Source organism: the organism of the source record quoted next, unplaced genomic scaffold (assembly GCF_019419815.1).
Source record: "Pyrus x bretschneideri cultivar Hongxiangsu unplaced genomic scaffold, Pyrus_bretschneideri_v1 Contig1, whole genome shotgun sequence".
Taxonomy (NCBI): domain Eukaryota; kingdom Viridiplantae; phylum Streptophyta; class Magnoliopsida; order Rosales; family Rosaceae; genus Pyrus; species Pyrus x bretschneideri.
Genome location: NW_025999390.1, coordinates 3,820,510 through 3,839,598, shown reverse-complemented (window position 1 = coordinate 3,839,598; position 19,089 = coordinate 3,820,510). Strand labels below are relative to the sequence as shown.

Here is a 19,089-nt window from a genome sequence, read left to right as displayed (position 1 = left end):
GGACCTCAAATTGTGTGTTACATGCTTTAGAACTTTAGTCTGCTCGCCTGCTCAGAATTAACTTTGTTGAAACTTAGATGTCGAAGGGTGGGGTTTGAAGGGCCCTCACATTTCACTTTTGCTGTCACGAACGGGTGCACATGGACACTTCTTCCTTTTGGGCCCTTTGGTAATGAAAAGAAATTTGTCCAAATTTTGGAGTGGAGTGGAGTGGAGTGGGGGAAAAGAGGGTTGAAACCTTGTCTACTTGAAAAGGAGAGACGACGACATTGACAACCCAAAACTCCTTTTGCGACAGTTGCAACATCTAGCATCTTTGAATGGATATACATTAACAATAATGTAGCCAAAAATAAAAAAGAATTGAGTATTTAAAATCCTAACTTTTTAGTATTATTTTTAGATTGGTCTCGATATTTTTAAATATTTCAAACAAGTATCTAATCTATTAAAAATGTCACATTCGTTAAGCATTTGTTAAAAATCAGCTAAATCAACTAGTCATTAAAGTATAGCCTCTACCAACTAACGGTAACCACCACCCCAATTAGGCCATCACCTTTAAACCTAACGCAAAACCACCAACTCAACCTGCCAACATTGAGACGAAGGTCAAGCAAATTGTTGAAATAATATGGACTTCTTATGTAACTTTTACTTACTTGGGATGAAACTTGTAACATTTTCATGACTTGGCTTCTCATACAGGAACTTAACGAAATTTGTTATTTTTGATAAACAAAACATTTTTTTCTCATTTTTTTTTCAAATAAAGAAAAATAATGTTACTCAAAGCAACTCATCAATACCTTCATCTTTTTTGTTATTTTGTCAAGCAACTTCCCTGTCTGGACCCATCAATTATCTGTTATTTATTTATTTTATATAGCATTATAAACATTCGGTATGTATATGCAAATTCAATTAGACTCTTTTATAGTCATAAAATTCAGTTGTAATATAGAATTAGTTTCGTTGCAAGTGGCCCTTTACCATAGTGATGGAAATGCATTGAGCTTTTGCATGACAACATGATTCAAACTCCAGTTGGTGACTAATCTAACATCGAATTTAACAAAATATATCGTTTGACAAAAAATATAAATAAAAGTAGTTTCTCGAGATAGCACGCTATGTGAACTTGTAACACCAGAATCCCTCGTGACAGACAGTGAACTTAAGTCGTATTTGGGTTTTTTAAGTTGGAACTCTTTTATTGCATTAAGCCCAAAATGCATTTAATTCATGGGCTTCAAGCTTGGAAAGTAAAGTTTCATTCACCTTTCTACTGGCCCATGAAAATTCTTAATAAGAAAAACTAATGAAAATGATTTGAAAGCTTTGAGTTTTAATCAAAAGAATAAAAAGTTGTTGTGAGTGAAAAATATCACAAGTGATATTTTAGTATAAAAATATCTTTAACGTTAAAAGTGAACAGTATTATGAGTATTTCGTTACGACACCCTTCTTAATATAATTTCATCCTAATCATACGACGTGTCGTTCTTAGGCACTTTTCGAGCTCCATATGATTGAATAAATCATATCCGGATCTACCTAAATCTTCTCGTGCCGGACAAAATAATTCGGTTGTTTTCACCCGGGAACATGCACACGTGTCGCTATCCCATATGCTCCACGAACATCGACGACGGCAGTTCAAAACACACCGGAACTCTTCCCCGCACTTTCCCGAACCTTTTTCGAACGTCCCATTTCCTTCTTTTTTTTTTTTTTTTTTTTTCAAATCCGTCACTTTTTTCTTCCACTCCAAAAAAAAAAAAAAATGTCATGGCTCGCTCGCTCTCTCGCTGACTCTCTCCGGCTCGACGAGGACGGCGACACCGAGAACGACGTCGTACCCAACGAATCAGCAATCCCAACCACCGCCGACAACGACGTCGTTCGAAGAAGCGAAATTGAATCTTCAGATAAGGAGAACGAAGACGACGACCAGACCCGAGGCGTGAGGGAAGATTTGGACGAATTCAAGCAGACGCTGACCCGCCAATTCTGGGGGGTCGCATCATTCCTCGCTCCGCCGCCGCCCCCACCGCCTCCGCCGTACCCTTCATTGCCATCCAGTAATCGAACGGATCCTCCCGACATCGGTCGATCCGAACCGCCCGATCAATTGGCGATGGATTTTGGTGAAGGAGAAGAGGAGGAGGAATTGGAGGGGGATTGCGCCGTAGGGGTCACTGAGGAGGTGCTGGCGTTCGCGAGGAACATCGCGATGCATCCGGAGACGTGGCTGGACTTTCCTCTCGACGAAGAGGAGGATTTGGGCGGTATGTATGGAAATACGTATACGAAATTGTATACTGTATGTATTTTTCAATGTAGGATTCAGATCTCATTGGCGAATTTTTGAAATGTGGAAAATTTCGTGCAGTTCAAATGTATATTGCATTATTATCCTTCAAATTGTTGGGTTAATCTTCGAATTTCAATGTGTTATTGAAGATTCATTTGATTTTGGTAGTACAATGCATAAGGTTGTGGCAGTAGAGTTGCTTATGGTTCGTAGCTTGTCTCGTTGCGGCGATGGATTTTAATTTTATGCACAATGCAGTTGATATTAGTCGCAGAAATTTGAGATAGTGCATTGTAAAATTGTTGGAAGATGGGTTAAATTACATTTGGGTGTGGGGGGGGGTAGAGGAATGGAGGGAATACTTGAACATAGGTTTTTTTATTTTTCGATTTTCTTGATCAAGATTGTTGCTTTTTCTAAGTATGCAGTTTTGGGATTGGTGTCTAATTGATACACCTTTCTTATTTTAGATTTTGACATGTCTGATGCCCAGCAAGAGCATGCTACGGTGATTGAACATCTTGCGCCAAGATTAGCTGCTTTGAGATTTGAACTCTGTCCGTGCCATATGAGTGAGAGTTACTTCTGGAAAGTCTATTTTGTTCTTCTGCATTCGAGGCTCAATAAGCAGGACGCCGAGATCTTGTCCACACCCCAAGTAAGCTTCCCTCTTTGTATTATTACTATTAGTGTCTGCCAGTCAATTGATTAAATTTGATTCTTCTTCCAACTTAAACCCTGAGATTTAAAGCTATATTAAATGGAATCAGTTGACACTATAAGGATTAGTTGAACTTAGTAACTACACTTTGTGGCATTGTAATGATGGAAATGCTGCTTCATGCCATTCATGATCAGCTTGATTGTATATCACAAGTCCTCGTTGTTATTGGATGCTAGTAGCTGCTTGAACTCCTCCATGGGGTTGTCCCGGGGTGGAATTTCATAGTTCTAGATGTTCAACTTCAATAGTCTATTTAGGTTGCAGGTGATCTTCCCAGTTCGGGATAAAGTTAGGATTTAGGAATTCTAGATGGTTCCAGAAAAATGGCACTATTTGTTTGATTAGAAATTTAATGTAGTATATCATATTGGTCGCAGGTAATGGAAGCCAGAGCAATGTGGATGCAGGAGCTACATTGTTATACTGCATTAGAAGCTGATCAATTTGGAAGAAACCCTTCTTTTTTAAAAGACCATTCCAATATACTACACGAAGATTGTGCTCCAGTCTCATCCTGTAGTGTTTATTACGAGGACAAGATGCTAAGGACATATCCTTATGAATCAACAATGTCCCCCACGGCTTATGAGACTGAGAAGCATCCAGTTGAGAGTGATGAAATCGCATTTATTGATAAGTCTGTTATTGAAGAAAAGCCCATCATTAAGAGCGAGGAGAAGAATCTAACAGTTGGTCCATCCTCGAAGATGCTAGATAATATCTACGAAAATGATGACGATGATGACTGGCCAGAGGAAGATTCTGAATTAGATGGGTATAGTGGAACAGCTATTCACGCAATCAATGAAGACGACATATCTTTCAGTGATCTAGAGGACGATGATTTCCTTGCATCCACAAAACTCAAGATTGTCTCAAAGGAATAAGAAACCACAAGGAAAGAGAGGTTAACCCTCGGCACATGCTCTGCTCGTTGAATAGAAGATGGAGCTTCAAGTCCATGGATGAACTGGTAGTGGCAAGGACACTACTGCTTGTGAAGTACGCTGTCGTATAGTCCTGCGCTGGGACTCTTGTAAATGCTTGCTGATTGTCCTGCTGAATAGTCCCGCTGGGACTCAAGCCTCTGGTGATGATGCTATTTGTTCTAATACCAAATTGTACATGATATGTTGATTTCTTGTGGTCCAAATCTTTACTGAAAAGTATATGTTTGATTGGTTGTGATAGGATTGTAATTACAGTTGAGAGAGAGAGAGAGAGAGAGAGAGGTTAGAAGTGGTCATTTCATCCATGAAATGTCTTAGAAAGAAAATATACAAACAATTTTGTCTTTCTTGTTATATATTTTACCATCTCCTCATGAACTTGTACTATGTTTCTCGTTATGGGGCAGCCAAGGATTTCTCGTAGCGAAAGCTACAGAAGATTAAGACCAGGCTTATCAATATATCTGGAGCAAATTTCGATCTATTCTCCTTATGGTAATTAGTTTGTTCGTATGCAGTCTTGGTTTTTAACTCATATCGTTGTAATTCACATCGGTTTCTTGTAATCCAAGTTTTAGTTTTATGTCTGGCTAGCCTTCTGGTGTATGAGTCACTGATGGCCTGCTGCTATACTTTTTGCAAATGCTGAGATATGTACAGGTTTCTTAGGATGCAAAAACATTTTTACATAATGCTACTAAGTCAATATACATATCAAGTCAAATTCTTTGATCCAAAATCTCAAAGAATGTCGATGGTCACGAAGCAAGGTTTGAGTACGGTCTGTACAGTTCGCCGCTTTCAGAAGTCAGAATTCAGCTTTGCCTGCACCAAAGCGATATAACATCTTCGTTTTAGGGAAATATATGTGCAAATGCGATTAAATAGTCATAGAGATCGAAGCAACTCCTTCCTCAATTCATTTTTCGAAAGGAACAAATGTTTTCTCGGAGAGTGAAAAAGTGATCAACCGCACCTTTCACCCGCATCTTTCCCCATTTATTTCTCAGATCATTCGGAGTTCGATCCTTGTGAAATACATCACGACCATTTTCCAAAATTTTCTTCCAGCATCGGTACTTTCCAGTGGCTGGAAAACTGTTCACAAGCTCCTGGAGAGTTTACTTAAGTTAGATTCCGACGCAACTACAAAATAGAAAATTTCCAAGAACTTTTCGAAATTTGATTGGAAATGGAGAGTTTAAGCATTTGTAAGTTTAAGAAAATGAAAGAAATCATAGAAACGACAATTTGAATTTCGAAATGAAGCGTAACAACAAGATGGTTTATATAATCTGGATGAAATCACACATCCATGATACTACTTCAGTTTAGATAATTAATACCTTCAACTTTTCTTCTTCTTCTCTTGTCCAGTATAATCTCATACGCCGCCTCCTTCTAGGCAGTGGCAAGTTTGACCTGCATATTAGGAGAAACAGTTGATTAACAATCGATAACTGCATGTAAAAGTTCATAAAATAAACTCAAAATCGATAGCTTAACCCCCAATCACCTCGTTGGTTGATTTCCAGATTCTCTTGTCTTTTGAGCTTTAGGTTTAGGCTGTATCTCGCCCAGTAGAGGAGACCAAGTATCTGAAACTTCCGGTTCCATGGAAGGAGACGAAGTATCTGAAGCATCAGATTCCGAGGAATCAGACAGAACGATGGTAAAACTCTTTGGCGCTTTTTCATGGGTTTTATGCACTACAGGAGACTCTGTGTCAGATAGAACAATGGTATTTGAGGGCATCTCCAGAGATTCTGGTCGCATAAGTTCTGCATTCTCAATTTCGTTTTCTTTCTCCGCAAACACCCTTTTCCCACCTTCATCTTCTTCATCTGTGTCTGAATTTTCTTCGACAGCAGTTTCCTCATCCTGTTGCAGCTCAAGCAGTTCAGATACGCACGGGTGTTCTGAATCTCCTCTGATTACTTTATTGGTGCCTTCACCTCTACAACTGACACTGTCCCCATCATTGTTCTCATCTTCAACCTCAAACTTCATCCCTTCTTTGATCTCATTGTCTTCCCTTCTTTGATGCACTACAGGAGACTCTGTGTCAGATAGAAAAATGGTATTTGAGGGCACTTCCATTGATTCTGGTTGCATAAGTTCTGCATTCTCAATTTCGTCTTCTTTCTCCGCAAACACCCTTTTCCCATCTTCATCTTCTTCATTTTTGTCTGAACTTTCTTCGACAGCAGTTTCCTCATCCTGTTGCAACTCAAGCAGTTCAGATACGCACTGGTGTCCAGAACCTCCTCTAATTATTTCATTGGTGCCTTCACCTCTACAACTGACACTGTTGCCACCATTGTTCTCATCTTCGACCTCAAACTCCGTCCCTTCTTTGATCTCATTGTCTTCCACTCTGACAAATTGGTTATGAACTTGAGCATCGTCAAATTGACTGTCACAACCGTAACCACTTTCATTTCGCGCATTCACTTGTTCATCAACGATATAACCATCAGAACAGCCGGAGAAGACTTCCTCAAAAGCCACTGCCTTTCTTCTCAACTTTTCTTCTATCTCACCCAGCCTATTCTCATGAGCAAGAGAATATGAACAGATGGGGCAGTAATATTTACCCTTCTTATAGCATATTAAGTCAGACTCGAAGTTCTGATGAAATACCGAAGGGCAATTACTTGTATTACAAATCAGCAACTGACCACCATTACTACATAGGAAGCCCAAGAAATCACAATTTTCCACGGAGACATCAATCTTCCCATTACGGAATGCACTGCTGTCACTTGTCTCCCTATGACAATCCATGAGCTCTTTGGCTTCATCAGAAATAGTCTTCTTCTCATATCTATCTGCAGGATGTTCTACTTTAACATGAAAAACATGTTCACCGATATAGTCATATTCTACAGCAGATACATCTGGAGGAGCAGCAATTGATGTTCCTGGTTCAAGATGAAAGCCACCATCATCTTCGGCTTCATCTTCTTGCCAAGATCCGAGCAACGGAACTATGTTATGTATTAGAGGCTGCAAAACACCAAGAGGGGTCCCGTTTCATCTTCTTGACAACATTTGAACATTATGATTACAGTTAAATGTTTCAAGAATCATTTAAATAAAATGAAGTAAATAAAATGCTTGACTAGTTATATTACCTCATTCTTAATTTGTTCCAAAACATCACCAGTAACCTCACGAGGACGAAATAAATCCTCCAAGAACCTCAAAGCCAACAATTGAATGCAAGGGAGAGACACTAATTTGTCTGTAACATACTGCACGTTTGGAAACTGTTCTTCAAGATTTGCAATGGCGCTGCCCTGTGAGTGAAGTCTAGGAATTTCATTTTTATTAACAGGAACAAGACTTCCTACTTCAAATTCTTTTGGCCGAGAACTGGTATAATGCGTTTCTTTTATCTCTGCTTGCAGGTTACAAAAAGTTTCACCTGCATCTTGGTTTTCTAGTCCCTGCCAGGCTACCTCCTTTTGTAATACTATTTCCAAAGCCCGACTTGGTCCCTCCCCATGTTGCGCCAGCAGGACTTCAAGTTTTAGAATTTCACGGTTTAGCATGAAAGGAGCAAATGATGAGAGCCTTATGGGGTGCCTGATCATTGTATTTCTTGCCCTATCATGGTTTTCTAGTCCGTGCATAGCTACCTCCTTTTGTAATACTATTTCCAAAGCTCGACATGGTCCCTCCCCAAGTTGCACCAGCAGGACTTCAAGTCTTAGAATTTCATGGTTTAGCGTAAAGGGAGCAAATGATGAGAGCCTCATGGAGTGCCTGATCATTGTATTTCTTGCCCTATCACCGCCTCCTAGCTCCTCAGCATAAAATGTTGCAGGAAGCGCACCGATGCAGAAGATAAGTTTCTTTACATAAGGATGAGGTAATTCTAATTGGTTTAAAACCTGAATTTGGAACACAGTAAAAATTTAGGAAAACATAATACAAAATATTCCTATAATATACATTTACAGACACGATATAAAATATCGAGCAAGACTTTGTATGGAAGGTTTACCTTCTGAATTCTTAAATCTTCTTCCCTTGACACGGTGGGTACCTCTGTTTCCCGCCTGAGCACTTCCATTTGCAAACGTTTGACTAGTTTCTTGTCCGGAACAACCTAGCGAAGTATTTGAAATAAATATATTAATAGGTTTGTATTCTGAGTAAGTAAAAATGCAAACTGAAAAACGTGATGAGCAAAAAAGTAGTACCATGTTAGATTCACCCTTTGCCTGTGTGGAAAGTAAGAGAGAGTTTATTTGAGGACGAAATAAATCCTCCAAGCACCTGAAAGCTAAATCTTGAATGCAAGGAGGAATCACCAATTTGCTTTTGTAAAGCACTTTTAGTTTTAGAGCTCGACTTGGTTCCTCCGAAAGTTGCTCTGATGAGATTTCATGTTTTAGAACTTCACGTCTTGGCATGAAAGGAGGAGTTGACGAGTGCCTAATGGAGTGCTTGGTCCTTGCATTTGTTGCTGTATCACAATCTCCTAGTTCCTTGGCATAAAATGATATTGGTAGCACACCAGTGTAGGAGAGACAGTTGTCCACAGAGCGATGAGGTAATTCCAATGGATATAAACTCTGAAGTTGGCATACAACAAGAATTAATGACAAATCTAAAACTAACGCTTATACGGGGGAGAGGAGAAAGGTAGACCAAGGGCTTGGGGAACAGCGAGAGGGAGAACGAACATAAGTTCGGGATTCACCTGAACCTCAAGTTTATGGCGCAACTCATCCGCTTGAGATTGAGCCAAATCTCTTTCACTTCTCAATTCCCCATTTCCATTTCCATCTAGTGAGGATCATATTTTATGAAAAATTAAAAAAAAAAAAAATTCATATACATTCACACAAACACATCAAATAAAATATCAAGCGGCCAGATGTTATATGAATGTTTACCTGCTGAATTCTTTCCCTCAGTGGATAAAGGGTGTACAGCTCTGCTTCCAGCTTAGCTACTTGCTTTTGCAAGTGTTTCACTAGCTGCTTGTCTGATACAACCTAGCAATTTTTTTTTTTGAAACAAATGGATTAATAGCTTCTGTATTCTAGAAAGGCAAACTGAAAAAAAGGTGATAAGCAGATAAGTGATACCGTGTTCACGCTGGCATCATTTGTTACCTCCTTTGCCTGTGTAGCAAAGAAGAGAGTGTTTCGAGATTGTTCAGCGTAGCTCAGTGCTGGACTCAAGGTACATATGATGGCAGTGCGAGCATTTCCTCCAAGGGAATGTTGCAATATGCGAGTGAGCTTTGAGTCTCGGTAAGGTATATGACCACTTAATTTTCCAGCACTGATAATCATCAATTCGAAGAGTGAGCAACCAAATTGACTATATATCAGATATATCTATCAAGTAATCTCATACTTGAAACTTTGAAATGGTCCTTCTGTCCTGCTATATAGATTCTGACCTGAGCTTTCTGATAACGTTAGTAAGTGTCATCAAACTAAGGTTAATATGGCAGCCTTCCCTTAGCCTAACACCGTCTGCATGCGTCTCTGGAGCTCTTTCGCTTCCAGCTAGGTCTACAAAATTCTGCAGATCATTCAGATTGCAGTTTTTAGCTGTTAACCAAGAATCCAACTCAGGTGAAACTTCTGTTTCTTATTTTAGATTTACCAGGCTTGCAACGAAAGACGTCCTGCAGTCTAAACTTTCACGGACTGTACTTTCAATTGTCTGTACAGAAAGACAATATTAGTTAGTCGTCGGAAGAAGAAAAGTACTTGTTTAGAAAACATCAAAGATGTTATGATCGAGAGAGATTAAGGAACTGACCAGCCTTATTATTTGATGAGACCGTGAACTGTTATCATTTAGAGCAGTTTCACCAACTTCTCTTTGAGCTGCACAAAAACAAGTTGATTAACTAATTGCTAATGAAAAAACTTTGAGAGAATACGAAGCTAACTCAAGTGAAGGGCTCCACTGAGTCACCCTCGCAAATTCCGATTAAACTTCTCAGATGCTGATGACTGCTTGCAGCTTCCTCCACCAATTTCTCAACCACGATTCCTTTCTACATTAAAGAAAACACTAGAACTTGAATGAGAAGTCAAAGGAGGAGTAATTAGTTCACCGAAGATTATGGTAATTTTACAAAGCAATACCTCTGGATCATCTAGAAGCTTTAAATTGCCAACAGATTCTGTATTCAGCAAGTCGCGGACATTCTCATTGTATATCTCAAGTCCCGAAATTTTTATTCCAAACTCCCTCTCTGGAGTCTGCAAACAAACAGAGCAACACCTGCTTAGTAAATCAAACTGCAGAAACCAAACTGCAGAAACAGCAGCAGAAAACTGCAATTCTTGGTGAAGAACAGGACCAAGACATATACCAAGGCATGAACCAATAAACGAAAAAAATTATAGAACCATCAACAAAAGGTTTTTCGGGAGCTTACATTCGTTATATGGTTGTAGATATCATCGACAGCTTTTTCCATTATTCCTTTCATTGTGTATGTCTTGCCACTGCCACTTTGTCCATAAGCAAATATAGTAGCTGCGAACAAGAGAACGTAAACAATCATTCAATGCGAGTAGAGATTTAGATGGAAAAACATGACATGATTTGAGCGATAATCACTACCGTTAATTCCCATCAGAGAAGACAAGGCAACATTTCTCACTCCTTCCTCATATACTGCTTCGGTTGAACCAGGACCGAAAACTTTATCTACAAAACAGGTAATCAGTGATCAATAATCTACACAATCAATCATAACAAAAATACAATAAGAATCATCAAAGATAAGGGAACAATTAGATGTTTTTACACACCAAATGTAAACGAGGCGGATTGAGTGGAACGTTCGTGAGGCGGGGGTTTATAAACAATGGTGTTGTCGCCGAGGCAATCCCACGAAACTTGTTCTTTTGCGAGCTCCTCCCTTTTGCTTAGAGGCCTTAAACACACTAACACAACAATCTTCTCCTTCTTAGCTCTTGGCGTTCCGGGAGTTCTGGAAGCCATCATCATAATATATGCTTGGCCTTGAGACTTTGCAAAATGCAAACCTACACCGAAAAACCACGAAATGCGCCAGTGAAGCCGAAATCAAAACCAAACAACGAATTAGAAGTTTAGAGCACAGGGAAGAAATGGCTCAGAAAACAAAGCAAATCCCAACTCCCATCACCTCAACCGATTTCGCTACAAATTTCTTCAACAGCATAAAATAAATAAATAAAATCCATCTTTTTCAAGACAGAATATATGAAAAAACGCAGACTCACAACAATATCAGGTGAAGATGATGAAGCTTTTGGAGCTTTCAGCAGAGGAAAACCGAAAACTAGAAGCTTGAAGCTTGAAGCTTTAACCGGAGAGAGAGAGAGAGAGAGAGAGAGAGTAGCCGTTGAGTCGTGTAAGAGAAGCTTTGAGTAAGTAAAGAGGAGTGGCGGAGAGAGAGAGAGAGGAGGGAAGTCGAAACAGCGCGCAATTCTAATAATAATTTTGAATTTAAAATCACAACTACTATTTGACGTCACTGACACCTTCTAACATCGTCAGTTGGCAGCTCCTAATAAGTTGCCACGTGGCGTCTCATTGACTTTTAGTTCGGACAGAGAACGCTTTATTAAACTAAGGTTCCAATTAATTTCCTCAATTAAGAACAAAACTTACCAACTAAATTTCGTAACCTTTGGTTTTCTTTTATTTTTAATGGTCTATTTTTCTTATTTTTCAAATGAATTAATGCTAAGACTTAATTTTATAAACTAAAAGACATGCAAGTTAACAATTAGATTATTTGATTAACATGTTTATTTTTTATTTATGACACATTATTTAATTTATAAATCTAGTCTTCCTAACGTTATTTTTTTCTTTCTTATTTTTCAAATTGTTACAAATAACTATGGCTCGATTGTTAATAATTTAATAGCCTTTAGTTTTCTTTATGCACTACGAACACCTCCATAAATTTTAAGTACTTCTAAGTTTTTTTTTTTTCAAACGTAATCAAATGTGTTTTTAGTTACCAGACCATATTTTTAGCTTTTTTAGCAATAGTCTCAAACGTGTTAGATTGAAGCGATTAAGCGGTAGTGAAAAATAAATCTCATGTATATACCTATTGTGTGGCATCTCTAGTCACATGCCAGAGGGTGAAAGATAATTCATTTAACTGGCAAGTGGGAATCACCTTGATAGTTAGGGTTTTCCTCTCACAAAGCAAGAAGATGATTGATCAAATTCATGGGCGGACATATGAAGAAACACTTATGACACTATAACGTATACCTTATCGAGCATGTTAACTTGTTGTGTCTCTTGTTCAAACCATTCACATCCCCTTAACATAGTATAATTGTTTGTAATAGAAAGTAAAAAATAAAATAAAAAACCTTGTAAACAATATTTAATTGTAAGTGTGATTGTGTAAACTAGAAGTAGCATCCATCTAATAAGATCTATGAGATCTTTCCTATATGACTGTGTTACATAAAAGTTGATAATTGATTTATTACGTTGATAAACGTGCTCATTCCTATTGGTGACACATCATTTAATTTACAAATTTTGTCTTCCTAACATTACCTTCAATGAATCTAGAATTTTCTTTTACCTTTATTGGATGCGTTGTTATTAAAATTTTGACTTTCTTGGTACCTCGAAATGAGATATTATGATATCCCATTTCAGAATTTATTATTTATGTATTTTATAGATGAAGGAAAACGATTTTAAGGGCATTTTGATCATATTAAATTTTATGCTGGTTTTTTTATGTGATTTTAGAATAGACGGATAGATCTCGATCTCACAAGCACATAGGCACAAACGGCGTCCAATTTCGAATTAGAGCGAAAAAAATAGAAGCGTTTTAAGTTGAAAAATTAAGAGAAGAGAATCCAATTGCAAAAATAAATTATAGTTGAAAAGCATAATGAAAAAAAAAAAGAAAATTAGCTGAAGAGAATCTGATTCTATAATAATGACCATGCATTTTAATTGAAGTCATTTCAAGAAAACAATCCCAATTTTTTTTAAAAACAATTAAAGTAAATAGCACGTATTCGTTATTACAGTGCATGTATGAAGGCATGAAATCTGAATGAGCTAAAATCAAAGTGTCCTTACCATATAAGTTCATATGAATATATATATTAAAAGAGTTTTATGATTTAATTTGTTATGTTTGTGCTGTGGGTGTTTTTTTCTTTTAAATTGAGATGAATCGTGTGGGTTGTATATAGGTTATGGTGATTATCCTCCAGCACAAGGCTATCCGGCGCAGGGGTATCCTCAACCTCCTCCGCCGCCTCAAGTAATGTATCAGCCTCCACCGCCGCCGTCGTAATCAAAATCCAATGTTGGTTGTTTGAAAGCATGGTAATCAGCTCTGTATCTCCATTTCTATATCACATTATACAGTGTTTTTAAATATTAAAAATGTAAATTAGGAAAAGACGTTCCAAACAAATCATGCAATGAAATGTGGGATAAAACAACGTCGTTAACTAAGGATTCATAACTTTTAAGGATTTTTAAGGGTTTTAGGAGCGACATTTTGTTCATTATTTTTATGGTTTCAGTTTGGTTGGTCTTTGTTGTTGCTGATGCGTTGAGATGCTTTGCTCATGAAAAGGGTTTAGGAGGCAATGTCAGCCCGTGAATCATGATCAGGCGGTTCAAATGATATTTGCTAATGCCAAGACTGTTACATCTCCATTATGTCATTTGGTTTTGTATAAGCCTCGTCAATGTTTTTTTTGATTAACTTTTTTTTTAGTTTTGTTGTTGGCTTTACAATTTAGTATATGTTTTAGTACTCATATTTAGTAATATTTTTTTTGTCGCACAAGAGAGTTTGAAGAAATTCGTGTTGATCAAATTTGAATAGTCATTTAGAATTCAAGAACAATTTTAATAGAAGTTATACGCAAAATTACGAAAAATTTAGATCATCAGAGTATATCAAAATTTCACATGAAAATTTCCTTCACTTTAACAATCTCATAAAAAATATCTCGCATTAAAAAGAAAAAGAATGTGGCCCAAAAATATGGTCAACGGGATATTTTAAATAACGCGGGTAATGTATCCAGTCAGTTCATGTGTCATTTATTTAACACAATAAAATATTTCTGGCGGGGGCGTCCCGCTTTCTCTCCTCCGTCACTGCAACGCCCGCCGTCTCCTCTCTCTCTCTGTCTCTCTCCTCCCACCAATTGACAGTTTCAAAGTCGCAAAGGTTCGTATTCTCATCGCCCTCCTCATTGAATTCCCCCAATTAATATCTGGTCTTTCCAATTCATTGGGATTTGCAACTCCAGAACCCTAGAAATTCATCGACACAAAGCAATCGATTTTCAGTACCCAATTCGTTAAATTGTTAGTTCATTTCCCAAAAGCACTTTAAAGACCAAAGCTTTACAGCTTCCCTTTGTTATTCGAGCTCCAATGGAACTTGGGCTCGTCGCGAAGGGCTTGAATTTCTCTCGGAGAAGAAGGCGATGGCTTCTGATACTCGCAGCTCTTGGGGTCTCCGGCTATGGAGCTTATAGGGTTTACAATTTGCCCTCTGTGGCCAGGAAGCGGAAGAGATGCTTGAAGCTTGTTGGAGCCCTAATCTCTATGGCCGAGATTGTCTCCGATTCGGCCGAGACGATCGGGGTTGTTTCCAAGGACTTGAAGGAGTTTCTGCTATCCGATTCGGAAGAAATGCCCCAAAGTTTGAAGCAGATTTCGAAGATTGCTAGGTCGGAAGAGTTCTCCGTGTCACTGAGTAGGGTTACAGAGGCTATGACGGTTGGGATGATTCGAGGGTGTAGATTGGAGATGAAGAATGAGGGTGAATCGGAGAAGGGTATGGGCAATTCGAGCTTTTCGGATAGGGTTTTGGAGAAGGTTTTCTCTACAGCTGGAACCGGGTTTGTTTCGGTTGTGGTTGGAAGCTTTGCTAAGAATTTGGTTCTGGGATTTTACTCCGATGAGCAATTGGGTGAGAATTCAAGTGTATCGAAATCAAGTTCATCGGATGTGCCTACATGGGTTAATGTGATTTGCAGTGACAGAAGTAAGGATCTCATAGCAAATTGCATTCAGGTTTTTGTAAGCACTGCTGTTGCGGTTTACCTTGACAAAACGAAAGATATCAACGTTTATGAAGATATGTTTGATGGGTTGACCAATCCCAAGCACCAGAACAAAGTGAGGGATGTTCTAGTTTCTGTTTGTAATGGTGCTGTGGAAACAGTTGTGAGGACATCTCACCAGGTTTTGACGAGTTCCAGTTCGAGTTCAAGCTCGAATTCGCATGCATGTCCAATTGTTGATCAGAGTGAAGGTCCAAGTGGAACTACGGATGAGTGCTTGCAGCGAGAGGTATCTCCAAAGCAGGGGAAGGTGGAGAGTTCGTCGGATGTTATTCATAGTAGTGGGTGGGTTAGGAAGGTTTCATCTACATTGGCTGTGCCGAGCAATAGGAAGTTTGTTCTGGATGTGACGGGGAGGGTGACGTTTGAGACGGTGCGATCTCTCGTTGAGTTTATGTTGTGGACGCTATTAGATGGCTTGAAAAGAAGCCTTAGTGCACTTCATGGGGAGGTTGCAGACAGGGGATTGCAAGTCATCAGATACTTCAGCGGGAAGTCTTCAGTTATAGTTACTGTATGTCTTGCTTTGCATTTATACGTCCTGGGTGGTTCAAGAGTTCTCTTGACTGCTTAATTTGATGGGGTTATCCCTCCCTTGTAAGAAGCTCCTATAAGTCAGATACGGCTCCCTTATGAGGAACGTTATGTGTGTATAACTTTGTTACTTAATTCAAATGATGAAAAGGAGGTTCATGATTCATTGTGACGCATGCTTTAAATTCAGGAACTTTTATTCCTTTTCTGTTCTTTAATTATTAAATTTATAATCCTTGAGTGAATGCAACTATACATATCTGAATTTTGGTGGGATCTTGAGGTTTAGAACATCCCTACTTTCGATCTAGAGGAATCATGCCTTGGGTTGTTAAAGTTAAATCGAAATAGACCATTAATGATTCTACTGTTTAAACATTCATGATATTTAGTTAATTTACCTAGTTCTTGATTTGTTTAGGTAGAAAACTTAAACCACAATAATTTCAATATGGAAGAAAAGTAGCGATTAGTAGCACACGGATCTCGTTGCCGCATTTGGAAGAGTTTGCTGCACGATTCTGATTTGGTCTCATTAAGGTATGGTGATAAAAACCTGTACCAGCAGATTCTGGTTTTCTCTGACTGTTTTGGTTCATGTTGTTCTCCGAGAGCGGAGGCAACTTTCGAAGGAGGTTACCATTTCTGATGCCTTCTTTTGTCAGCTGAGATAATTCGTTCTTTTGTATTCTGGTTAGGCTTTCTAGCAGTTGCAATTCAACGTTGTAATAAGAAGTTTGGAGATGCAATTTAAGATATCCGGGGGCCGGGGGAATTTGATTGATTTATCCTATGTGTGCAAGGAATGTTTCTGTACTAACTATCACTCGCGTTTTGTTAGTTACTACCCGTAGAATTGTTATGCAGTGGCCATTCATTACATTGTGCTAGCTGTTCATCTGTTTAAATCTGGAAATTGAGAGAGTTGGTGGCACTGGGTATCACTATGTATGCTCTAGCGATTATTTCCAACATGTTTTTACTTAAGAACTCAGTTGGTACTATAGCTGTACCCAATTTAGCGTTTTCGGGAAAAAAAAGGGATGCACGATGACGCCGTCTTAGGGACGGGGACTTGATTTAGTGTCTCCGGCGAAAGTGAGTTATAGGAAATGGATGAATGAGGCAGTCATCAATCTGTTGCCAAAAGAGGAAGGGCGGAGTTCACCAGTAATGATTCTTTGCCCTTAATGGCACATAAATGCAATTTTTAGCGCAATTGGACTGTGCCATCCAATTGAAATTTCATGTTTCATTTGGTAAGTGGATCAAACACTCCCAGCATTGCAAAGGTTTGGTACTAATGATGCTTACTATTCCATTGATTCGTCAAATTAGTTCCGTCATAAGAGAGATAAAGGCATAACTATATACAACCGATGACACTCAAGAACTTCTTGAGATCTAAATGCCGACGAGAAGATTACGGATCGATTACGGACTTATCATCTTTGTGAGGTCAGACAAGATGCATGCACACGTACAAAGATGGAATTCTGATGTCAACTGGTGGGTTGTTAAAATTGCATTTCATAATCTGTAATTCCCAAAAGCAGTCGCAGCAAAAGCTCGTTTTAAGTTTGGACTTCCACAGGATAATGACACATCAATTCTTTATTCAACACAGCCGACGTGTTTGACACTCTACTAATATTGTGTTTCCGACTTTTAATCACCACAATTTAATCATGGATTATGAATACGGGTGTTAGCAGTTGCTTTCATTGACGATAGTTGACCAAATATGTGGTGCATGATTGCGAGCAGTGTTCTACAAGAAAATGATTTATACACTTCTCTTTTTTTTTTTTTTTTTTTTTGGATTAAATAAGTCAAATGAGAATCAATGAACGGACGCAATGAGAATATCACAAAATGAGAAAACGAAAGTGTGAACGGGTATCTATTGTAGTATCATATTGACTTTTCTCCACAAAGCTGCCTTAGTTTTCCATCGGCATCCTTTACAGATGAGGACAGCAAATATTTTATTTTGTTAAATTAGATAGAGAATGGATATTTGCACATTAGTGCTGCACTTATATTTTTTCTATAAATTCTTTTATTAGAAAATATTACGGAATATTTTTTTAGAGTGTCAAAAATAACTCTGACAACATATTACATCAACACAAACCATGGATAACTAAGAAATCCTGCACCAAAGTCCACACTGTTCATACCAGAAGTTCATGACTTGTCGTGGCGTTTTACTTTTATTAGCAAAATGGCAACAAATTTCTTGTTGCCAAACACATAATTTGTTTATTTTTGTTACTATTATTGACAATAGCGTGGGCGGTAGAGTATTAAGTGAGCCAAATTACAAATAGAACAAGTTATCAAACTATCATATATAATGAGTTACGCTCTCATAGCGATTTGTAGAAATCTTAAATCTCATATGCCCAGCAGATGTGTCATCCAAATTTGATTAGAAAAATTTAAAAGTACGAGAAGGACATGAAGCCAAATCCCATAAAAAGACAAGAAATATTATAAAGACAAACTAATTAATCCTAATTAAATCCATTGTCTTTCGAAAACAAAGATTGAGTTGACCAAATAAGCTTGTATGATATTATTTAGTATAACATATGGATGCTTTATTATTGCATGGCTTTTTAAAAAGAAGAAACAAAGAGAGAGAATTTTAATTGGCTGCACGAGTTCAAGGCTTGTGCTTCTGTGTATATATGTAATCCACATGAGCCGCCAATGTCCTCCTCATCAGGCACTCCTCCTCCTCTACACCTTCGCAGCTCCCGCCTTCCTCCGCTGCAACGATCTCCGCGTCTATGTCCTGTTCACATATTTTTATTCAACAAATTACAACATAAACAAAACAAAACAATATTAAGATACAAAACTTAATGAAAGAATAGTAGATTTAGTAAATTTAGAAAGCGTTTGATTACCATTTCACTTTTTGAGTTTTAGAAAACCACAATCTTTTCGAAAAGGTGAAACAAAAACAAAATGAAATGGTTATTAGAGGACGCCTGAAATTAAAACAATTAAAACAACTTACTTGGTGTTGGGTTTTGAGAGCGTTGTTGGTGAAAGCAGCAGGGACTGGACGAGCAGCGAAGGCTGTGAGTTGAAAACTGAGGAGCAGAGCTATGGTGAAGAAGGTGATAATATATTTAGCCATTTTTTTTTCTTCTTTTTTGTTTTGAGTTTCTGTGGAGAAGGGGAATACAAAGTGTGAAGGGAAGTGAGAACCGAGTGGAGATTTATAGTGGGGGGTTTTGTTAGGTCGTTTTGCATGTCCAATTGGACCAATTGGGTACTGACTCGTTGACAGGTTTACATGGTTGGATCAGAGCCAATAGTGCCAACTGACAATTGGCTCTACCTAAATTTAAAAAATCTATCCAATTCTCTTCCCAATTTCACCTCAAAATTTGTTACCCTAAACTGTTGTAACTGAAAAAG

The 19,089-nt window shown here is 38.2% G+C and overlaps 4 protein-coding genes across 4 annotated transcripts; 2 read left to right on the top strand and 2 right to left on the bottom strand.

The window, feature by feature from the left end:
* The first annotated feature begins 1,690 nt into the window (after positions 1 to 1,690).
* Positions 1,691 to 4,473, top strand: LOC103951356. The gene is made up of 3 exons (XM_009362710.3): positions 1,691 to 2,291; positions 2,788 to 2,975; positions 3,419 to 4,473. The coding sequence occupies exons 1-3, from the start codon at positions 1,787 to 1,789 to the stop codon at positions 3,926 to 3,928; spliced, it is 1,203 nt and encodes a 400-aa protein (XP_009360985.2). The 5' UTR covers positions 1,691 to 1,786; the 3' UTR covers positions 3,929 to 4,473.
* Positions 4,474 to 4,634: 161 nt separating this feature from the next.
* LOC103955247 lies at positions 4,635 to 11,346 on the bottom strand. Its single transcript, XM_048580079.1, is given in 20 exon segments — positions 4,635 to 4,816; positions 4,968 to 5,103; positions 5,338 to 5,413; positions 5,508 to 7,000; positions 7,129 to 7,890; positions 8,004 to 8,108; positions 8,203 to 8,577; positions 8,706 to 8,776; positions 8,779 to 8,791; positions 8,902 to 9,003; positions 9,097 to 9,295; positions 9,417 to 9,541; positions 9,626 to 9,685; positions 9,785 to 9,852; positions 9,944 to 10,025; positions 10,117 to 10,233; positions 10,413 to 10,513; positions 10,601 to 10,687; positions 10,792 to 11,028; positions 11,248 to 11,346. Coding segments are annotated over 19 exon segments (4,188 nt in total). The 5' UTR covers positions 10,991 to 11,028; positions 11,248 to 11,346; the 3' UTR covers positions 4,635 to 4,799.
* Positions 11,347 to 14,076: 2,730 nt separating this feature from the next.
* LOC103951373 (protein PHLOEM PROTEIN 2-LIKE A10) lies at positions 14,077 to 15,817 on the top strand. Its single transcript, XM_048580068.1, has 2 exons — positions 14,077 to 14,213; positions 14,374 to 15,817. The coding sequence occupies exon 2, from the start codon at positions 14,423 to 14,425 to the stop codon at positions 15,689 to 15,691; it is 1,269 nt and encodes a 422-aa protein (XP_048436025.1). The 5' UTR covers positions 14,077 to 14,213; positions 14,374 to 14,422; the 3' UTR covers positions 15,692 to 15,817.
* Positions 15,818 to 18,203: 2,386 nt separating this feature from the next.
* On the bottom strand, positions 18,204 to 18,874 carry LOC103951383 (phytosulfokines). Its single transcript, XM_009362744.2, has 2 exons — positions 18,683 to 18,874; positions 18,204 to 18,454 (listed from the first exon to the last, which is right to left on the bottom strand). The coding sequence occupies exons 1-2, from the start codon at positions 18,803 to 18,805 to the stop codon at positions 18,323 to 18,325; spliced, it is 255 nt and encodes an 84-aa protein (XP_009361019.1). The 5' UTR covers positions 18,806 to 18,874; the 3' UTR covers positions 18,204 to 18,322.
* Positions 18,875 to 19,089: the final 215 nt, after the last annotated feature.

What these genes read in the sequence shown, in the direction of transcription:
- LOC103951356 (XM_009362710.3), top strand. Translation starts at nt 1,787, where the DNA reads ATGTCATGGCTCGCTCGCTCTCTCGCTGACTCTCTCCGGCTCGACGAG. An exon ending in CGAAGAGGAGGATTTGGGCG is followed by an intron (nt 2,292 to 2,787) that starts GTATGTATGGAA and finishes TTCTTATTTTAG; the next exon opens with ATTTTGACATGTCTGATGCC. An exon ending in AGATCTTGTCCACACCCCAA is followed by an intron (nt 2,976 to 3,418) that starts GTAAGCTTCCCT and finishes TATTGGTCGCAG; the next exon opens with GTAATGGAAGCCAGAGCAAT.
- LOC103951373 (XM_048580068.1), top strand. Translation starts at nt 14,423, where the DNA reads ATGGAACTTGGGCTCGTCGCGAAGGGCTTGAATTTCTCTCGGAGAAGA.
- LOC103951383 (XM_009362744.2), bottom strand. Translation starts at nt 18,805, where the DNA reads ATGGCTAAATATATTATCACCTTCTTCACCATAGCTCTGCTCCTCAGT. An exon ending in CTCTCAAAACCCAACACCAA is followed by an intron (nt 18,455 to 18,682) that starts GTAAGTTGTTTT and finishes ATATGTGAACAG; the next exon opens with GACATAGACGCGGAGATCGT.